Source organism: Mya arenaria, chromosome 6 (genome assembly GCF_026914265.1).
Source record: "Mya arenaria isolate MELC-2E11 chromosome 6, ASM2691426v1".
NCBI lineage: Eukaryota > Metazoa > Mollusca > Bivalvia > Myida > Myidae > Mya > Mya arenaria.
In genome coordinates this window covers 47,034,681-47,056,724 of record NC_069127.1, presented here as the reverse complement: position 1 = coordinate 47,056,724, position 22,044 = coordinate 47,034,681, and the positions used below count along the sequence as shown (strand labels likewise).

General features: G+C 39.1%; 1 protein-coding gene across 1 annotated transcript; it reads right to left on the bottom strand.

Moving 5' to 3' along the window:
- Nucleotides 1-487: 487 nt before the first annotated feature.
- Nucleotides 488-18,399, bottom strand: LOC128236982 (hexokinase type 2-like). Its single transcript, XM_052952148.1, has 12 exons — nt 18,250-18,399; nt 17,447-17,615; nt 16,821-16,960; nt 13,534-13,609; nt 12,959-13,098; nt 12,501-12,612; nt 10,933-11,021; nt 9,843-9,955; nt 5,781-5,936; nt 3,387-3,526; nt 2,382-2,515; nt 488-673 (listed from the first exon to the last, which is right to left on the bottom strand). The coding sequence occupies exons 1-12, from the start codon at nt 18,310-18,312 to the stop codon at nt 587-589; spliced, it is 1,419 nt and encodes a 472-aa protein (XP_052808108.1). The 5' UTR covers nt 18,313-18,399; the 3' UTR covers nt 488-586.
- Nucleotides 18,400-22,044: the final 3,645 nt, after the last annotated feature.

The following is a 22,044-nucleotide window of genomic DNA, read 5'->3' as shown; positions in this document are numbered from 1 at the left end:
AAAATTAATATTAGACAATATCCTCTGTATTAAAAACAAAGACATATTAAAATGGTAGTAAAGGCAGTTCAGTTCTATTAAAGCCACCTTATTTAAAGACATTCAATTTCGTTCTTCCAGGGATTCTTTTTACATTAAAAGTAAATATAATTTTAAACGCAAGCATTATTAATGACAAATAAAAATACGAAGTTGAAATGAGTTTGTGATTCATTAAATGTGCGTTCAAAATCTAGATGTGTGATATGGCGATGATAGCGACATATTGCTTCGGCTGAGTTTCTTAGATCGTTCTCAAGACAAATTGAAAAAGTGTAAACACGTCGTTCGAACAGGTGGATAAATGTACTGACTGTCATATCTTGTTGATGTTGTTGCTGTTGTAAATGATAACACTGTTCAACGAGGGAGAAGGCCACGCCCAGATAACGCGTCCTTAACAATCACCTTAATATATGTATTGACCATTTATTTGTTTCGAAGTCGGTCTGTTTTCAACTTTATTTCGTTTTCAGGTTATATATACAAGAAAATGTCGACAACAAAAGTACGTTTACTGACAGAGCATTCTGAAGCCCAGTTCATTTTAAGGACGTTTTGCCGATTTTGCTTCTATAGCAGCCACTAGAGCACCTCCCTGGCCGCTTCCATCCTTAACCAGTCTCAGTGTCGTCTGCAACAAAAATATTACCACTCAGTTTTATCAGTGTGTCTATACCACGTGATAAATTACGTCATATATGCTACGTCGGAAGGCAATATTTTGCTTAAAATGAAGACTTAAATCAAAGATAACTTTTTGCTCACTACACTATTTAAAATGAAACAAGGGCCAGTCTTTGCCGCTTAAAGAGCCCATCCTTTGTTTTATAACCGGAGTTTGATAAGGTGATTAGTTTCATCAAACACTTCGACAAACCTGTTTCCAAAACAAAATTTTGAAAGTGCTCCGTCAGTCGGCCGTATCGTGAAAAGGTTTGTCGAAGTGTTATAAGAAACTAAACTCTCAATTAAAATTTGGTAAAAGATCGAAGGCGGGGCTCCGTAAGCGGCATAGACTGCGCTATTTTTAATTTAAAATGGTAAATAAAATGAAAAGTTATCATTGTTTTAAGTCTTCGATCGAAGCAAACTATAGCCTTCCGACGTAGCATTTATGACGCAATTCATCACGTGGTATACACACACTGTTTATTAAACTTGATATAATATTCACTGACAATTTTTGTCAGCTTTAAATATCACTTTATATGATTTAATTCGTAAAATGGTGATTACTAAATATATGTTGGTCATTCAATGAGGACCACTAATTGAAACCGAACTGTGTTTGCCGAAATCGTTGTATCATTTTAACAAAACAGCTTTGGCAGACCCACAAATGAATCGTAAATTAACAAGATACTTGAATTTAGCTTTTGTTACCTTCGCCATCTGGTCAGAACAATTCGGCGATCATTTGTATATTGTTTTTAGTCTCAGTTATACAGTTGACCAATGACATGCGTAGATATCTTAAAGGGGCTCACTCAAATTTTGTAAAATGCACTTTTTGTGTAGTACGAAATTAATTTTGGCTAATCATTAGGAGTGTTAAAACTAACACACAGACGGCTGAAACCCTTTAACAAATGTGACCAGTCACGGGATTTTTTGCCCGAAACCACTTTTTGGGCGAAAATGAGATATGAGTAATTTCTGACAGTCCTATTCTTTAGGATAAAAGTACTGAAGAGAAAATTCAAAAATTCCTATTTTTAACGAAATTATGACAAAAACTAGAAGGGCACTTGTTTAACAAACAGCTGGAAATTCGGTGAAGTTCAAGAATTTATTGAAACATTTGTATTCACAGATGCAATAAAAAATATGCATTACTACAATATACACAATTCCCACATCATAAAGACAACAACATATTTTCAAAACCATTCCCAATTATTATTATCACAAATGTTGAAATATACTGAAATATCGTCTATGAAGTCTAGGACTGTGAATATGTTAGTTACGTGATGCAACAAAAGGCTTAAATTTTAATAATCCTTATGTTTGTATGAGACTGTTTGGCGTCAGGTTTTTGTCAGTTTTCTTATTTTTCCTTGACTGTACAGAAGTGGATTCGCACTCCACTTTAAAACCAAAACAATTTTTTACACTTTAAGTGCATGCTTTTCTGGTATCAAAGAGTAAAATAGTTATAATACAAGTGTTTTCAGGTGCATTATCTGAAAAATAATTGGTGACAAAACATGAGCGTGCCCCTTTAACCAATCGATTCACTTAATTACTTTCAACAAAATTTGAAATAGAGCCAACCATTTTGTACAAGGCTAAACAATACATTTTCATTTCAGATCTTCGAGAATTCCAGACATTACCTTTGTTTGAGGTCTCCATTTAGCTATAAAGGACGCCATGTTGTTGTGGTATTTCGGGTGGTGCTCGTACAATGATCCGTCCACTGCTATCGTCACTTCCGGTAGATCAATGTGGTTCAGTAGAACCACCATGGCTGATTATAGAGATTAACGTTCTACTGGTTTATGATAGGTCGAAATATAAGAAATATATAGAAATCAAATTAAATATAGATACTGGTCTACATACATACATTAGTCAAAACAATCAAACCTAAAAATATATCATTTAAAACTAAAAGCAGACATTAATAAGAAATATTACACACCACTGAGGGTCATATGACATTATAAGGACCGGGCAGTCAGCCACCGAAAGTGTATATGGACCGAGGAGTTAGCCGAGGTCCATTCACCTTCGGGGGCTGACTGGCCGGTCCTTATAATGCCATATGGCCCGAAGTGGTGTGTAAATATTTCTTATATTATACCGTAAATTTCATGTTACCATTCAATATTTTTAAAGCGCTTTAAATGTGTTTTATTGAAGAAAGCTAATAATGTTTACTTGCGACAAATTTTCGCCGTTGTGAAAATATCAAGCCGCACTTACCAGTTGTATGACGTCAGCGGTCCATATTACATTTTTGGCGAGGTCCGGACCGGCCAAAAATATGGACCGCTGACCTCATAAAACAGGATGTTTATCAAAATACAGTGATATACGGACCGATCGACTTTATATATACAAAGAAGGGACACATTTATGTAAGGTATAATATATCACTATAACGTCTGTTAGTATACAAACATCGTCAAAATACATTACAAATAAGAAATTCAAAGAAATGAATTGCTCTGTTCGACAATAAATGTTAAAAAAAATATTTTCACAATTGTGCACAGCATGTGCTATAATCTTTGTCTTGGCACTATTGTCACAATTTTTATATGTTTTATTTGTGAAAATCGTGGTGTAATAATTTACAAAACACACACACTTTGTAAAGCTCTCAAGCCACATACCTGTGGCCACAATGTAGGCTCCCCTGGTTGACATGAGCTCACATACCTCCCGTACCAGCAATATATCGTCCTCACTCGGGGAACTCACCCCGAACTCCTCCAGGAACGCCTGCAGGGTTGGACTATCCCCATCAGTGACCCTGTGAAACATAGCTACGTTATTCCTTGTCGGTTGTACAGCAAATACTTTTTATGCCTCGAAACAAAGGCATAGTAAATAAATTATGTTCGTCCAGTGACGTGATAAAAATGGTATCTCAACAATACACAAATACTATATGAAGACTGTTTGAATGCGAAAATAAATATGATAAATGTTTCATTATTTTAATTGACGTATTCATACGACTGCCATTGTCTGCATACGGTTATAAGTTAAATACATATCTAGTCTTCTAAAAGTACGGGAAATAGACTAGTCCGAACCCGGTATCTGATGTGCATCTGGTGACAGGATAATATGACCAAGACGTTACCACATTTCACTCAAAAGAAGGGGAGGGTGGCTATGGGAAGAAATATTTCACAGCCCTGGATTGCAAAACCATGGCATTCGCTGAATTGATTTGATTATTTACACAGTTGACATTAAAACTATAATTTGACTCCATTTACACCTACTTAATTTTAAACCATACATCACCAGTGTGTGTATGTGTGTGTGTTTACCACGTGATAAATTGCGTCATAAATGCTACCACGGAAGTTTTTATTTTGCTGCGAATAAAGACTTTCAACAAAGATAACTTTGCTATTTCTTCACCACTTTCGATGAAACATAGTGCAGTCCTCTCCGCTTATTGAGCCTCGCCTTCGGTCTTTTACCAGAGTTGATTGAGAGGTTAGATTTTTTAAAACACTTCGACCAACCTCTTTACGAAACCGCTGCCTGATGGAGTACGGTCAAAACCGTATTTTGGAAACAAGGTTTGTTGACTGTTTGAAGAAACTAATCACCTAATCAAACTCCGGTAATAAAACGAAGGCGGGGCTTTTTAAGTGGCATAGACTGCCCTTTGATTCATTTAACACGGTGAAGAAAATGAAAAGTTATCTTTCTTTAAGGTCTTCATTTGAAGCAAGATGTTGACTTCCGACGTACCATTTATGACGTAATTTATCACGCGGTAAACACACACTGAACGCTATGATACTTGTTGAGGAGCTTAAACCAGCCAGTGCCTAAATCGCGACCATCCCTTAAAGAGCGCTTCCGAACGCTTACGTCAATATTTATATAATAATAACAGACATCATTCTTTGAAACACAATTTGACGAAGAAATTACAAAGGTCAGCACAGAAAGATGTGATGATCCTGTCAAGCACGGATGCAAATAGCTCAAAGTAACAGGCTGGTGAATGTAGTTTCCAGCTATTTCAGCCATCTGTTTGAAGATGACAGACATATGCCATAAAAGTAATTGCTTGGAGTAAACTGGGAAATGGGAGCGGCAGTGAAACCGTTATACCATTCACGCACGTGTTTTATTGATTCAAACTATGGAACACCATACCCACAACTGCACTATTACCACTGCGATACAGTACAGAGCGTGAAGGAGCAATTGTACAACTGTGCGTTTGTGCGTGCTTTCGTACGTACGTGAGCGCGCGCGTGTGCGAGCGCGCATGCGTTAGTATGTAGAAAAATGAATGTGTTTAAAATCTTGACTCAAACATTTTTTCACGTAAAAATTGCATCTTACAAAAAGACTGTTTTTACTTTGTTTATGCATAACATCGAAATTCAAAAAACAAAATCTACACGATGGGCGTTTTTGTTGGTAATAAACTTGTTATAGTTTACATTGGTTTCATACTGGTTACACGAACCGTGTATTTGTTGTGACAGTCTTATAAAACCAGCTCACTTTGGAAAAAAATATGTGTGTTGAAACACCATTTAGTTAAAACAGGCATACGACCAACGCGGTACCATTGTTTTGATAAAATTTAGAAATGATGTAGAAGCTCCGTCGTGCTGTTGAAGCTGTATTCAAAACTTGCATTTGTTACTTCAAGCAAACCTTTTGAAACAGGTTTCCAGAGCGCTAGAAACCAAAACTGAAATTAGTTTTGTATCAACAAAAACGCCCGATAATAGCCTTCTATTAAGTCGGACGGCAAGTGACCCATTCGCCTATAGATGTACTATTATTCTGGGTTTTAAACAAAGGTGGTTTACGAGCCTGTAAAATAATGATTAACATATGAAAACATTTGTGTGATATAATGACAATGACGGAACTAGGCTTTTATACTTTACATCTACTAAGCGTTCGTTTGATCAGTAATATTCAACAATTGTCATTTTCGAAACAATCACCTTAGCAATTTTGAACGACAATCGTTAACATAGTTGTATGAAAGGTCCATCAACATATTACCTAACCTTTCAATATCAGTCACATGGGACGTAGTCAACGCCCATCGCTCGCTCAGTTTATCGCATGGAGTTTCCGCAAACACTAGACCATCAGCTGCCAGTCGCACCAGCGCCAGTCGCACCAGCTCGCCCAGATAATGACCGCTGTAGTGTTTCTCAAACCTAGATGTAGTTACCATTAAATGGCATTGGTTATATTTAAACACAAATCTACGCCTACAGAACATACTATAACACAGTATTCTATTTCTTAGCAGACTGCACTTTACATAAACACAATTACATAAACCAAAAGAAACTCAACTATAATTCTAAGTGAAAGTATCGCCCTTTTCACTGAGATTTTTTTGCACTTGAATGAAACAATCACAAAAATGCATTCATTATAGACCTGTTAAATACTACCTTAAAAATCAACAAGGGTTACCTGCTCGTTAATGTCAACCTACCAATGAAGTTTCATATGGGTCACCTGCTGGTCAATGTCAACCTACCACTGAAGTTTCATAGGGGTCACCTGCCCGTCAATGTCAACCTACCACTGAAGTTTCATAGGGGTCACCTACCCGTCAATGTCAACCTACCACTGAAGTGTCATAGGGGTCACCTGCCCGTCAATGTCAACCTACCACTGAAGTGTCATAGGGGTCACCTGCCCGTCAATGTCAACCTACCACTGAAGTGTCATAGGGGTCACCTGCTGGTCAATGTCAACCGACCACTGAAGTTTCATAGGAGTCACCTGCTGGTCAATGTCAACCGACCACTGAAGTTTCATAGGAGTCACCTGCCCGTCAATGTCAACCTACCACTGAAGTTTCATAGGGGTCACCTGCTGGTCAATGTCAACCTACCACTGAAGTTTCATAGGGGTCACCTGCCGGTCAATGTCAACCTACCACTGAAGTTTCATAGGGGTCACCTGCTCGTCAATGTCAACCTACCACTGAAGTTTCATAGGGGTCACCTGCTGGTCAATGTCAACCGACCACTGAAGTTTCATAGGGGTCACCTGCCCGTCAATGTCAACCGACCAATGAAGTTTCATATGGGTCACCTGCCGGTCAATGTCAACCTACCACTGAAGTTTCATAGGGGTCACCTGCTCGTCAATGTCAACCTACCAATGAAGTTTCATATGGGTCACCTGCTGGTCAATGTCAACCTACCACTGAAGTTTCATAGGGGTCACCTGCCCGTCAATGTCAACCTACCACTGAAGTGTCATAGGGGTCACCTGCTCGTCAATGTCAACCGACCACTGAAGTTTCATAGGGGTCACCTGCTGGTCAATGTCAACCGACCACTGAAGTTTCATAGGGGTCACCTGCCCGTCAATGTCAACCTACCACTGAAGTTTCATAGGGGTCACCTGCCCGTCAATGTCAACTTACCACTGAAGTTTCATAGGGGTCACCTGCCCGTCAATGTCAACCTACCACTGAAGTTTCATAGGGGTCACCTGCCCGTCAATGTTAACCTACCACTGAAGTTTCATAGGGGTCACCTGCCCGTCAATGTCAACCTACCACTGAAGTTTCATAGGGGTCACCTGCTGGTCAATGTCAACCTACCACTGAAGTTTCATAGGGGTCACCTGCTCGTCAATGTCAACCTACCAATGAAGTTTCATACGGGTCACCTGCTGGTCAATGTCATCCTACAACTAAAGTTTCATAGGGGTCACCTACCCGTCAATGTCAACCTACCACTGAAGTTTCATAGGGGTCACCTGCCCGTCAATGTTAACCTACCACTGAAGTTTCATAGGGGGCACCTGCCGGTCAATGTCAACCTACCAATGAAGTTTCATAGGGGCACCTGCTGGTCAATGTCAACCTACCACTGAAGTTTCATAGGGATCACCTGCTTGTCAATGTCATCCCATCACTGAAGTTCCATAGGGGTCACCTGCTGGTCAATGTCATCCCATCACTGAAGTTTCATAGGGGTCACCTGCTAGTCAATGTTAACCCACCACTGAAGTTTCATAGGGGTCATCTGCTGGTCAATGTCAACCTTCCACTGAAGTTTCATAGGGGTCACCTGCTGGTCAATGTCAACCTACCACTGAAGTTTCATAGGGGTCACCTGCTGGTCAATGTCAACCTTCCACTGAAGTTTCATAGGGGTCACCTGCTGGTCAATTTTAACCTACCAATGAAGTTTCATAGGGGTCACCTGCTGGTCAATGTCAACCTTCCACTGAAGTTTCATAGGGGTCACCTGCTCGTCAATGTCAACCTACCACTGAAGTTTCATAGGGGTCACCTGCTGGTCAATGTCATCCCATCACTGAAGTTTCATAGGGGTCTTCTGCTGGTCAATGTCAACCTACCACTGAAGTTTCATAGGGGTCACCTGCTCGTCAATGTCAACCGACCACTGAAGTTTCATAGGGGTCACCTGCCCGTCAATGTCAACCTACCACTGAAGTTTCATAGGGGTCACCTGCCCGTCAATGTCAACCTACCACTGAAGTTTCATAGGGGTCACCTGCCCGTCAATGTCAACCTACCACTGAAGTTTCATAGGGGTCACCTGCCCGTCAATGTCAACCTACCACTGAAGTTTCATAGGGGTCACCTGCTCGTCAATGTCAACCTACCACTGAAGTTTCATAGGGGTCACCTGCTCGTCAATGTCAACCGACCACTGAAGTTTCATAGGGGTCACCTGCTCGTCAATGTCAACCGACCACTGAAGTTTCATAGGGGTCACCTGCTCGTCAATGTCAACCTACCACTGAAGTTTCATAGGGGTCACCTGCCCGTCAATGTCAACCTACCACTGAAGTTTCATAGGGGTCACCTGCCCGTCAATGTCAACCTACCACTGAAGTTGCATAGGAGTCACCTGCCCGTCAATGTCAACCTACCACTGAAGTTTCATAGGAGTCACCTGCCCGTCAATGTCAACCGACCACTGAAGTTTTATAGGGGTCACCTGCTCGTCAATGTCAACCGACCACTGAAGTTTCATAGGGGTCACCTGCCCGTCAATGTCAACCTACCACTGAAGTTTCATAGGGGTCACCTGCCCGTCAATGTCAACCGACCACTGAAGTTTCATAGGGGTCACCTGCCCGTCAATGTCAACCTACCACTGAAGTTTCATAGGGGTCACCTGCCCGTCAATGTCAACCTAACACTGAAGTTTCATAGGGGTCACCTACCCGTCAATGTCAACCTACCACTGAAGTTTCATAGGGGTCACCTGCTGGTCAATGTCAACCTACCACTGAAGTTTCATAGGGGTCACCTACCCGTCAATGTCAACCTAACACTGAAGTTTCATAGGGGTCACCTGCTCGTCAATGTCAACCTACCACTGAAGTTTCATAGGAGTCACCTGCTCGTCAATGTCAACCGACCACTGAAGTTTCATAGGGGTCACCTGCCCGTCAATGTCAACCTACCACTGAAGTTTCATAGGAGTCACCTGCCCGTCAATGTCAACCTACCACTGAAGTTTCATAGGGGTCACCTGCCCGTCAATGTCAACCTACCACTGAAGTTTCATAGGGGTCACCTGCCCGTCAATGTCAACCTACCACTGAAGTTTCATAGGGGTCACCTACCCGTCAATGTCAACCTACCACTGAAGTTTCATAGGGGTCACCTACTCGTCAATGTCAACCTACCAATGAAGTTTCATAGGGGTAACCTGCCCGTCAATGTTAACCTACCACTGAAGTTTCATAGGGGTCAACTGCCCGTCAATGTTAACCTACCACCGAAGTGTCAAAGGGGTCACCTGCTCGTCAATGTTAAACTACCAGCACTTTTTTTCGCTTCTCGTTAAACGGGAATATATTCTCTTTGTGTCGCTTTCGAAATATACTAAAGTGTTTTACTGGGAAAAAAAGATACAAAAAGTTGAAAAGAACAATATCTTTTGTGTCCACATTGAAAAGAGAACTGAATAAACGTGCTTTGTTTGGGTATAAATGCGTCAAATTAAGACGGCGTTTTAAGACGACGTCATTTTCTTACAGTTGTGATCAACAACAACGGGGTGAGGAGGGGGAGGGGGGCATTTAAAGGACTAATTAATAGCAAGTCATACGTGTATGATCCTGGGTGGTTTGAATGTCGGTCCAGTTCTCTGTCAAACTCGGTCTTCATAAAGTCCAGGCATCCATTGTCACCCAGGGCCCCGAACTCGCAGTTGATGACCACCTAGTGATAACAGCAAATATGATGAAGGATCATCCTGTATGTGAAGTCCTGTATACCACAAATGTTGGTCGATAATGGCATACCTATTTTATTTTGTCAATGTGTGCAGTAGTAGTACGACTAATTAATACAGGCAAACTGAATTGAAAAATTAAAACAGTTATTTATTTCGAACTAAAACAGATTATAAAACTGTAGGTATCAGTGTCACCTGTTTAACCCCTATTCAAACTCTATTACATTCAGAATGATAAAAGAGATTGGAAGCGTGTAATGTAGTTTTAACTTGCTTACATAACTGAGAACAGGACGAACTACTATATATGATATCCGAGGCGATGTCTCTCTTGATTTTGGCTGGTTTAAGAGATAAATCTTTGATATATTACATCATATTGCATTGTTTCAATTGCTGAAAATATAACGCTTTAAAATGTCGAACCCTACCTTTCGTTCAAATTAAACATCATTTCTAAGTAAATGTGGCTCATTTCACACACTTCTCTGATAAATGCCATTTATATTCATATTTTGTAAATGATTTTTCAGCTTAAAAAGAACACTTTAAAAAACAATAACCGGTATTATGGACATTTGAAAACGACGAACCAGTAAACCGATTGCAAAAAGTTGGGAACAGTCTCCTTGTATCATGTTGGTTACATCACAGTCTCCCGTTTTACTATTTACCTGAAGGAATTGTCACTTCGACCTTTTCATCAAATCGAAGCATCAAAATTTCGGTCAGGATACTTTCAAACAATGCTACATATTCGTTTTGATATATTGAATTATTATTTCGCATAACTATCCAACAACCCTAAAAAACGGACAACATTAAACCCCCTTTATAGTCGATAGTTGGTCGAGGGATTGTGTCGATTTCGGTCATGAGTGATGGTGATCAACACCCAATATGTTCACGAATGCCACGGCATACTGTTTTGTTTGAAAACACAACTAAAACGAGTACTCACTTTGTCTGACGGGTCGTTGTCTTTATAGCACGTGTCCCATTTCTCTATATTCCGGATGTACTCGACAAAAGCTGCGTTCGAGCCCGTGCCTTGAACAATACGTTAAAGCGGAATGTTTTAAGATTAAAAAGTTTTTTTGTGACGATTTACTAGGAGTTAAAGCCAAACTCAGAAACAAAATGTATATGGGGAGTTAGGAAGAACAACATTGTCAACCACACGTTCTACTAATGTGATAAGATATTGGCTGAAGATTGACATGTAGAATATTAAATATGTTAAAATAGTATGTAAGAAAAGGTATAGTGATTTAGATGATTACCCTAATTCTAGATCGTGGTTTTACTAAGTAAGACATATATATACTACAGTAATTAGGGTTTAACCGTGTTTGAATTTCAATTTATATTGTCAGCGATGCTTGTGTTTTTATTCAAAAGTGGTTGACGGCGTTAAATGATCCACTATCTAGAGTGAATATAACTTGACGGCGTTAAATGATCCACTATCTAGAGTGAATATAACTTGACAGCGTTAAATGATCCACTATCTAGAGTGAATATAACTTGACGGCGTTAAATGATCCACTATCTAGAGTGAATATAACTAAGTATAGAACTGCATTCGCTAGGCATAGAATGTCGGCGCATAGACTAGAGAAAGAAAAAGCTGGGAGGTGGCACACACCGGTTGAATTCCACAGAGTGATAGAAAATGTATTGCGTGTAATACATTAGAGGTTGTATTTCAATTCGTTCTAGAATGTCCATTGTATAAAGATTTAAGAAAGAAATATCTTAAGAAATACTATTATACAGGACCAAATGTACCCGAATTTATTAAATTAATGGAATCACAAACTGTTAATATTAACAGAAATCTTGCAGTTTGTATGTATATTGCTATGCAAATAAGGGAAACATATAAATGTATTATGGGTAAACCGACTCAATTAAAGGAATCTTCACGCTATGTATATAATAACCTATGTCTTTTTTTCCATATGATTGTGATATAAATTTACATATATACATGCAAAAGTATGTTGTAGTCGTACCTTGATCACAATGTTATTATGTTAGTCGTTGTTAAAACGCTGCACACTCATGGGCATTTTGCCTCGATTTGTTTTGTTAATAAACTCTAAACTCTATCTTATATGTCTACGTAGACAAAGTGTCCACGGATGGGACATTGTCATTCTTACAGCGGTATAACTGTCACAGAATGTAAGCAAGGCAATAAATAATATATTTTATATTTTAACGCATATACCACTTTACCAAGACATTACATACTGGTTCTGTTCATAATGAAAACCTGTGTCTACGGATTGGACAGAGCGAAGGAACGTTCTGGGTGAGTGCTTGCAAAGAGCAACTGCAGCATATACATGAACTAAACTTCTTTGTCTTTCTTCATGAAAAGATATAAAGCCTCATATGCATTCAAGTAAAGGATATAAGATCGATGAATTAAGGTATTTAAGTTCGCACTGAATGAAAAATGTAATGAATAACAGTTTAATAGGTTCAGTCATTTTGGCATAACTATATATGATGTCGTACCCAATATGAGGCCGATTTTACACTCATGGTCTAGCAGATTTCCAGCGAGTAACGTCCCAGTTGTGTCGCTAATTCTGGCCACAACATTTACACGCACAGGAAATGTGTCTCTCTGAAATATTTGAATAAAAGTACCATTTTTCTTCAAATTCAAAGATTTCCTGATTTCACTTGCGCGGTCAATTGTATAAAGCTTGGATAAGTTGTCAACAGGTTCTTTAGGCTAGTTTGCACATTTAAATGATTTCATTGGTTAAAATTATTTTTAGGTAAATATTGGCCATTCAATTAACATTTTGGCTGTCGTTAAGCAAACCGAAGACTTGACTAGTTTATACAAGTGGCTGTTGATGAACAATATATACATTGCATGATATTATCAGTTTAAAACTCGATAACCATTTTGCATGGTATGAATTAAAAATAAAATCGATATTTATCAATGGAAACAATCTAACCCCGAGTCGATCTATTGCCTCCTCCAACAGAGATACCGAGTCTAGCCCCACCCCGTCAGTGCATTTGATGCTCTTTGTCCATGTAGATATCGTACTCCGCTTCAGACTTATTTGGCGGGAAGGGAAGGAAAACGTGAAACCTGCAAACATTCTCAACTATTGCATCTGCATGAATGCACGACAAAACACATAGAAATATGGAAACCAGATTCGGTATCGACATTTACATGAAGGAAGGCATGACTTAAAGGTAAAATGTCTAAAGCTTTTAATTTGAATTATTTGCTCATATCCTATAAGTATCGGGGGGGGGGGGTGTACAGCTAAGGGAGCGGGGCGTAAACAGTGCTGCACGTATCAATACTGCCAATTAACAGTTAAACGTACTCGTAACCGAGACTGCTGAATTCATGCAATGGTTCAAGGAGTATAAGTTGTACAGTGGACATGAGAAATCAAAAAAGGTTTTAAAGTCATCAAAATAGGAAGTAACAACAACTTCACTATGCAATAAATCTCAAAAAATAGTTTTCACAGTGAATAAATAAACATCAAGCAATTATAAAAGTGAATACCTAGCGGCACCTCTTGGTAGGGAAATGTTTCTTCTGATAGAAAGGACCTCAGACTAACAGCGATATAATCGAACAGCTGAAAATAGAGAAGACCAAGAGGTTCGGACCGAGATGTGGGGATTATGTGACCAAGTGGTATAGTTTTAAACTATGTCGACATTATGTGATCAAGTGGTATAGTTTTAAACTAAGTCGACATAATGTGATCAAGTGGTATAGTTTTAAACTATGCAAACATTATGTGATCTAGTGATATAGTAATAAACTCTGTCGGTATAATGTGATCTAGTGATATAGTAATAAACTCTGTCGGTATAATGTGATCTAGTGATATAGTAATAAACTCTGTCGGTATAATGTGATCTAGTGATATAGTAATAAACTATGTCGGTATAATGTGATCTAGTGATATAGTAATAAACTCTGTCGGTATAATGTGATCTAGTGATATAGTTTTAAACTATGTGGGGAATATGTGATCTAGTGGTATAGTTTTAAGCTATGTGGGGAATATGTGATTAAGTGATTTATTTTTAAACAATGTCGGCATTATGTGATCTAGTGGCATAGTTTTAGATCATGTGGGGAATATGTGGTCAAGTGGTTTAGTTTTAAATCATGTGGGGAATATGTGATCTAGTGATATAGTTTTAAATCATGTGGGGAATATGTGATCTAGCGGAATAGTTTTAAGCTATGTGGGGAATATGTGACTAAGTGATTCATTTTTAAACAATGTCGGCATTATGTGATCTAGTGGTATAGTTTTAGATCATGTGGGGAATATGTGGTCAAGTGGTTTAGTTTTAAATCATGTGGGGAATATGTGGTCAAGTGGTTTAGTTTTAAATCATGTGGGGAATATGTGGTCAAGTGGTTTAGTTTTAAATCATGTGGGGAATATGTGGTCAAGTGGTTTAGTTTTAAATCATGTGGGGAATATGTGGTCAAGTGGTTTAGTTTTAAATCATGTGGGGAATATGTGATCAAGTGGTATAGTTTTAAATCATGTGGGGAATATGTGGTCAAGTGGTTTAGTTTTAAATCATGTGGGGAATAAGTGGTCAAGTGGTTTAGTTTTAAATCATGTGGGGAATATGTGATCAAGTGGTATAGTTTTAAACTATGTGGGGAATATGTGATCAAGTGGTATAGTTTTAGACGATGTGGGGAATATGTGATCAAGTGGTATAGTTTTAAACTATGTGGGGAATATGTGATCAAGTGGTATAGTTTTAGACTATGTTGGGAATATGTGATCAAGTGGTATAGTTTTAAACTATGTGGGGAATATGTGATCAAGTGGTATAGTTTTAGACTATGTGGGGAATATGTTATCTAGTGGTATAGTTTTAAACTATGTGGGGAATATGTGATCAAGTGGTATAGTTATAAACTATGTGGGGAATATGTGATCAAGTGGTATAGTTTTAGACTATGTGGGGAATATGATATCTAGTGGTATAGTTTTAAACTATGTGGGGAATATGTTATCTAGTGGTATAGTTTTAGACTATGTGGGGAATATGTTATCTAGTGGTATAGTTTTAAACTATGTGGGGAATATGTTATCTAGTGATATAGTTATAAACTATGTGGGGAATATGTTATCTAGTGGTATAGTTTTAAACTATGTGGGGAATATGTTATCTAGTGATATAGTTTTAAACTATGTGGGGAATATGTTATCTAGTGGTATAGTTATAAACTATGTGGGGAATATGTGATCAAGTGGTATAGTTTTAGACTATGTGGGGAATATGATATCTAGTGGTATAGTTTTAAACTATGTGGGGAATATGTTATCTAGTGGTATAGTTTTAGACTATGTGGGGAATATGTGATCAAGTGGTATTGTTTTAGACTATGTGGGGGATATGTGATCAAGTGGTATAGTTTTAAACTATTGGGGAATATGTGATCAAGTGGAATAGTTTTTAACTCTGTCGGGAATATGATATCTAGTGGTATAGTTTTAAGCTATGTGGGGAATTTGTGATCAAGTGGTATAGTTTTAAACTATTGGATAATATGTTATCTAGTGGTATAGTTTTAAACTATGTGGGGAATATGTGATCAAGTGGTATAGTTTTAGACTATGTGGGGAATATGTTATCTAGTGGTATAGTTTTAGACTATGTGGGGGATATGTGATCAAGTGGTATAGTTCTAAACTATGTGGGGAATACGTGATCAAGTGGTATAGTTTTAGACTATGTGGGGAATATGTTATCTAGTGGTATAGTTTTAAACTATGTGGGGAATATGTGATCAAGTGGTATAGTTTTAGACTATGTGGGGAATATGTTATCTAGTGGTATAGTTCTAAACTATGTGGGGAATACGTGATCAAGTGGTATAGTTTTAGACTATGTGGGGAATATGTTATCTAGTGGTATAGTTCTAAACTATGTGGGGAATACGTGATCAAGTGGTATAGTTTTAAACTATGTGGGGAATATGTGATCAAGTGGTATAGTTTTAGACTATGTGGGGAATATGATATCTAGTGGTATAGTTCTAAACTATGTGGGGAATACGTGATCAAGTGGTATAGTTTTAAACTATGTGGGGAATACGTGATCAAGTGGTATAGTTTTAAACTATGTGGGGAATACGTGATCAAGTGGTATAGTTCTAAACTATGTGGGGAATACGTAATCAAGTGGTATAGTTTTAGACGATGTGGGGAATACGTGATCAAGTGGTATAGTTTTAGACGATGTGGGGAATATGTTATCTAGTGGTATAGTTTTAAACTATGTGGGGAATATGTGATCAAGTGGTATAGTTTTAGACTATGTGGGGAATATGATATCTAGTGGTATAGTTTTAAGCTATGTGGGGAATTTGTGATCAAGTGGTATAGTTTTAAACTATTGGATAATATGTTATCTAGTGGTATAGTTTTAATCTATGTGGGGAATATGTTATCAAGTGGTATAGTTGTATTGTTACCCGAAACTTTTTTCTTGATGCGCTTTAGGAATGTAGCAACTTATGTTCACAAGTGAGTGCGGGTAAATTTCTTGTGTATAGTTTTAATCTATGTGGGGAATATGTTATCAAGTGGTTTAGTTGTATTGTTACTCGAAACTTTTTTCTTGATGCGCTTTAGGAATGTAGCACATTATGTTCACAAGTGAGTGCGGGTAAATTCTTCACATAAAACGTCAATATGAAGCAAATACGCATAACAACAATTTGTAAAACTCATATCAAACATACAATATATTAAATATGTAAATGGTTTCGATAGATTATATCCAACTTAATTTGGGCTTAACCTCGGAGCTGGACCCAACGAGCAGTTTCTTCTCCAGGTTGTAGTATTTGGTCTGGGTGTTGGCCTTGCCGTCCTTCATGTCCACCCGGACCACCCGGAAATTGGTGCCGCCCAGGTCCATTCCTAGATATGTCCCGCATTCTAATAGAAAACACATATAAACCAACATCAATATGAACCGCCTTTTAATATCACTTACATGTAAAACATCAATGTAAATGAATCGGCAACTAACTTACCGCTCATTCATAAAACACACATATTTTTTATAAAACAGCAACAGAATACTTTGCCAGACAATCGCTGTCAACAACTAACAATGAATTCTTCGAAAAAACGGTGTCGCAAGAACCCTTTATTCGACGATAAACGATGATTAGAATAAAGATAAAAAAATGCTTATAGTACGAAATAAAAATGAGAACATATACATATATGCATGAAATCAAAACACACAGAAGCTTCGCTCATAGATCAGATGTAAATGAGTTAACACTATCTAATCATTGTATTCAGTCCATGGATTAGGGATATTGACATTATTTTCCATTTTCATGCTTTAGTAAGCTTAAAAATAATCTAAGAATACATAAAAGATCTGTTATTTAAACTATAATTATCATAGACCTGTGCCATCAAACAGTCCCCTCACAAACGTATTTTCCCAGAACAGATCTGTTTGACTGCGTTTGTTTTCGTCTGTACTGTTCGCCAGTTGTATTTGCTCTTCGAATGTTTGAATCATACGTAGAATCTTTGCATCATCAAAAACGATCTGTGAAAGAGCCTTTACAACCTAAAATGTGGGAGATTATGTCTTTATTTGATACTATATGCAGGGGGTCAAAATGGTGTGTATACAGAAATCTAGGGGGAAAACATCCACATTCCTTACAGTTTACTATAACACAAAAATTTGAGTTATAACTAAAGAAGACGTATGACAACAATTCAAAGTGATGATTTATTACGGCATTCTGTTTTTCTCGGATAATCGAATAGGCACCATACGGCCTACACGACCTATAGAGAGCTACGCCCCTGGTGGCAGTTTCAATAAAGATCTTAGTGGACTTTAGTCGTAATTTTTAATGATCTTAGTGATATAGTTCCGTTCTTTTGCTACTGAACATAAGCCAACATTGAAAAAGAACGTGGAGTTGAGGAAATAAAAAAAATCAATTTATTGACATTTGTGAGGTTTGTACAGATGTAAGTTAATTGAAGTTACTAACAATTATGCTGTTTATATTTAAACTTCATTTACGGATTTAATGTTGCTACAAAGTTTTATGACACATTTAATACATATATGTAAATGATACTCTTTAGAATATCGAGATAATATTTTATGTAGTAAAATTTAATTATTAAATTTTGCAAACTTTAATGGGTTATTACATATTTAAGTCGATGAATCAGAACTTTACCTTTTCTCGTTTATCATCGTTGCTTAGTGCTTTAATTCGCTTTCTATTTTCGAGAAGTTCCATTGTTAACGGAGATGTTTAAGACTCACAGGTTCTGCTTTAAATTCCTATGTCGTTGGAATACATTTTAACCTTGTGTACATTGCCGGATGCTCGCATGATAACAGGGGGTTTCCCATTATCTTTCAGGTTATACTATACTAATTGTTTAGCATGCAAAAATACAAATTTCAGGCTGGTATAAGAGCCATTTCGAGCGTTTCACGTATATGATAACTATACAATGTTGAAGTTAAGCACCGTTATTTTTCTTTAAGAATCCCTTTGCACTAGGCCGGATATTCATGATTGGACTTAATTCAAAGTAAACCACTGTAAAATTATTTCCATTCCTCATAATTCGATACGGAATTCAAGGTTATTTTTTTATGTTATAATATTAACAAAGGGGACATATTTCTGAAAGTTGTGATGTTATGTAGTAAATCTATTAACATTTTGGTATTGTTATTTGGTCAGATATTTTGCTGCCCTTATGTTGCTTTTGAATTGTAGCGACTAAGTTTTGTGAAAAACCAAATATAAGTAAGGTGTGACATGATTACACGTGATTCATAGAGATTGACGTAAACACCCTAGAGACGAACTGTGCGCTGTCTGCCGCTATAATTAACACGGAAAATAATCCTCGACGGATGAACTTCTGCCACTAATAGTGTTAGAATGTCAATGAACCTTTGTACCATAATCATAACATAAAAGAATGATTACTTCCGAATTATCTATTAATTTTGCCCTATCCGCTTATACTTATAAATAGCAAATTAATTTTACAAAAAAACTACATCGACAAATTTTAGTTATCATTATATTCTTGTTGTTGTTATTGTTGTTGTAGTGGTTTTGGTCGGTGTGGGGATGATTCTGCTGCTGCTTCTGATTAAAATTGGTAATGCTGCTGATGATGATGATGATGATGATGATGATGATGATGCTGTTGCTGCTGCTGCTGCTGCTGCTGCTGCTGCTGCTGATGATGATGATGATGATGGTGGTGATGATGATGATGATGATGATGATGATGATGATGATGATGATGATGATGATGATCGGATCTCAACTCGAACATGTGCAATCCAGTGATTAATTTCAGGTTTCCCATTCCTGCGTATCTGCTGAGAAATGCCTTATCTCTGCTAAGAAGTATGGGCGTGTTATGTAAGCTGCCTAATGCCTAGTCTCTGCTGAGAAGTATGGGCGTGTGCTTATAGCTGCTCAGTGCCTAGTCTCTGTTGAGAAGTATGGGCATGTGTTGTGAGCTGCCTAGTGCATAGTCTCTGCTGAGAAGTATTGGCATGCGCTGTGAGCTGCCCAGTGCATAGTCACTGCTGGGAAGTACAGGCGTTCGCTGTGAGCTGCCTATTGCCTAATCTCTTCTGAAAAGTATGGGCATGTGTTGCGATCTGACTATTGCCTAGTCTCTGCTGGAAAGTACGGGCGTGTCTGTGATCAGCCTAGTGCCTAGTTTCTGCTGAAAAGTATGGGCATGTGTTGTGAGCTGCCTAGTGCATAGTCTCTGCTGAGAAGTATGGGCATGTGTTGCGAGCTGCCTATTGCATAGTCTTTGCTGGGAAGTATGGGCGTGTCTGTGATCTGCCTAGTGCCTAATCTCTGCTGAGAAGTATGGGCATGCGTTGTGAGTTGCCTAGTGCATAGTCTCTGCTGAGAAGTATTGGCATGTGCTGTGAGCTGCCAGTGCATAGCCTCTGCTGGGAAGTATAGGCGTTCGCTGTGAGATGCCTAGTGCCTAGTCTTTGCTGAGAATATGGGCATGTGTTGCGATCTGCGTAGTACATAGTCTCTGCTGAGAAGTATGGGTCTGTGCTAAGAGCTGCTCAGTGACTAGTCACTGCTGGGAAGTATGGGTTTGTGCTAAGAGCTGCTCAGTGACTAGTCTCTGCTGAGAAGTATGGGTTTGTGCTAAGAGCTGCTCAGTGACTAGTCACTGCTGGGAAGTATGGACATGTGTTGTGATCTGTCTAGTGCCTAGTCTCTGACGAGAAGTATGGACATGTGCTATGAGCTGCCTATTGTCTAGTCTCTGCTGGGAAGTATGGTCATTTGTAGTTTGGTGCCTAGTTTCCAGTCTCTGCTGAGATGCATGGGCGTGTGCTGTGAGCTGCCTATTGACTAGTCTCTGTTGAGAAGTATGGGCGTGTGTTGTGATCTGCACAGTGCCTAGCCACTGCTGGAAAGTATGGGCATGAGTTGTCAGCTGCCTAGTGACTAGTCTCTGTTGAGAAGTATGGGCGTGTGTTGTGATCTGCCTAGAGCCTAGTCTCTGCTGAGAAGTATTGGTATGTGCTGCGATCTGCCTAGTGCCTAGTTCATGACGAGAAGTATGGACATTTGCTGCTTCCTGCCTATTGTCTAGTCTCTGCTAGGAAGTATGGGCATTTGTAGTTTGGTGCCTATGTTCCAGTCTCTGCTTAGAAGCATGGGCGTGTGCCGTGATCTGCCTAGTGCCTAGCCTCTGCTGTGAAGTATGGGCATGTGCTGTGATCTGCCTAGTGCCTAGTCTTTGCTGAAAAGTATGGGTGTGTGTTGTGATTTGACTAGTGCATAGTCTCCGCTGAGATGCATGGGCATGTATTGTGAGCTGCCTAGTGCATAGCCTCTGCTGAGAAGTATGGGCGTGTGCTGTGATCTGCCTAGTACCTAGTCTCTGCTGGGAATTATGGACATGTATTGTGAGCTGCCTAGTGCCTAGTCTCTGCTGAAAAGTATGGGCGTGTGCTGTGAACTGCCTAGTGCCTATTCTCTGCTGAAAAGTATGGGTGTGTATATTGATCTGCCTAGTGCCTAGTCTCTGCTGAAAAGTATGGGCGTGTGCTGTGAACTGCCTAGTGCCTAGCCTCTGCTGAAAAGTATGGGTGTGTATTTTGATCTGACTAGTGCCTAGTCTCTACTGAAAAGTATGGGCGTGTGCTGTGATCTGACTAGTGCCTAGTCCCTGCTGAAAAGTATGGGTGTGTATTTTGATCTGACTAGTGCCTAGTCTCTGCTGAAAAGTATGGGCGTGTGCTGTGATCTGCCTAGTGCCTAGTCTCTACTGAGAAGTATGGGCGTGTGCTGTGATCTGACTAGTGCCTAGTCTCTACTGAGAAGTATGGGCGTGTGCTGTGATCTGACTAGTGCCTAGTCTCTACTGAGAAGTATGGGCGTGTGCTGTGATCTGACTAGTGCCTTGTCTCTATTGAAAAGTATGGGCGTGTGTTTTGATCTGCCTAGTGCCTTGTCTCTGCTGAAAATTATGGGCATGCCTAGTCTCTGTTGAGAAGTATGGGCATGTGCTGTGACCTACCTAGTGCCTAGTCTCTGCTGAGAAGTATGGGCATGTGATGTGATCTGCCTAGTGCCTAGTCTGTGCTGAAAAGTATGGGCATGTTTAGTCTCCGCTAAGATGCATTGGCATGTGTTGTGATCTGCCTATGTTCCAGTCTCTGCTGAGACGTATGAGCGTGTTCCGTGATCTGCCTAGTGTCTAGTCTCTGCTGAGAAGTAAGGGCATGTGCTATGATCTGCCTAGTACCTTGTCTCTGCTGAGAAGTATGGGCATGTGCTATGAGCTGCCTAGTGTCTAGTCTCTGCTGAGAAGTAGGGGCATGTGCTATGAGCTGCCTAGTACCTTGTCTCTGGTGAGAAGTATGGACGTGTGCTGTGAGCTGCCTAGTGTCTAGTCTCTGCTGAGAAGTATGGGCATGTGTTTACTGCTATGAGCTGCCAAGTGCCTTA

Bases quoted from the DNA above. Each gene is read 5' to 3' on its own strand.
- LOC128236982 (XM_052952148.1), bottom strand. From the start codon at position 18,312: ATGGAACTTCTCGAAAATAGAAAGCGAATTAAAGCACTAAGCAACGAT. The intron at 3,527-5,780 runs GTTAGGTAATAT...TATGTTTCACAG, and splicing joins CATGTGACTGATATTGAAAG to GGTCACTGATGGGGATAGTC. The intron at 674-2,381 runs GTAATGTCTGGA...TTTTTGTTGCAG, and splicing joins AATGGAGACCTCAAACAAAG to ACGACACTGAGACTGGTTAA.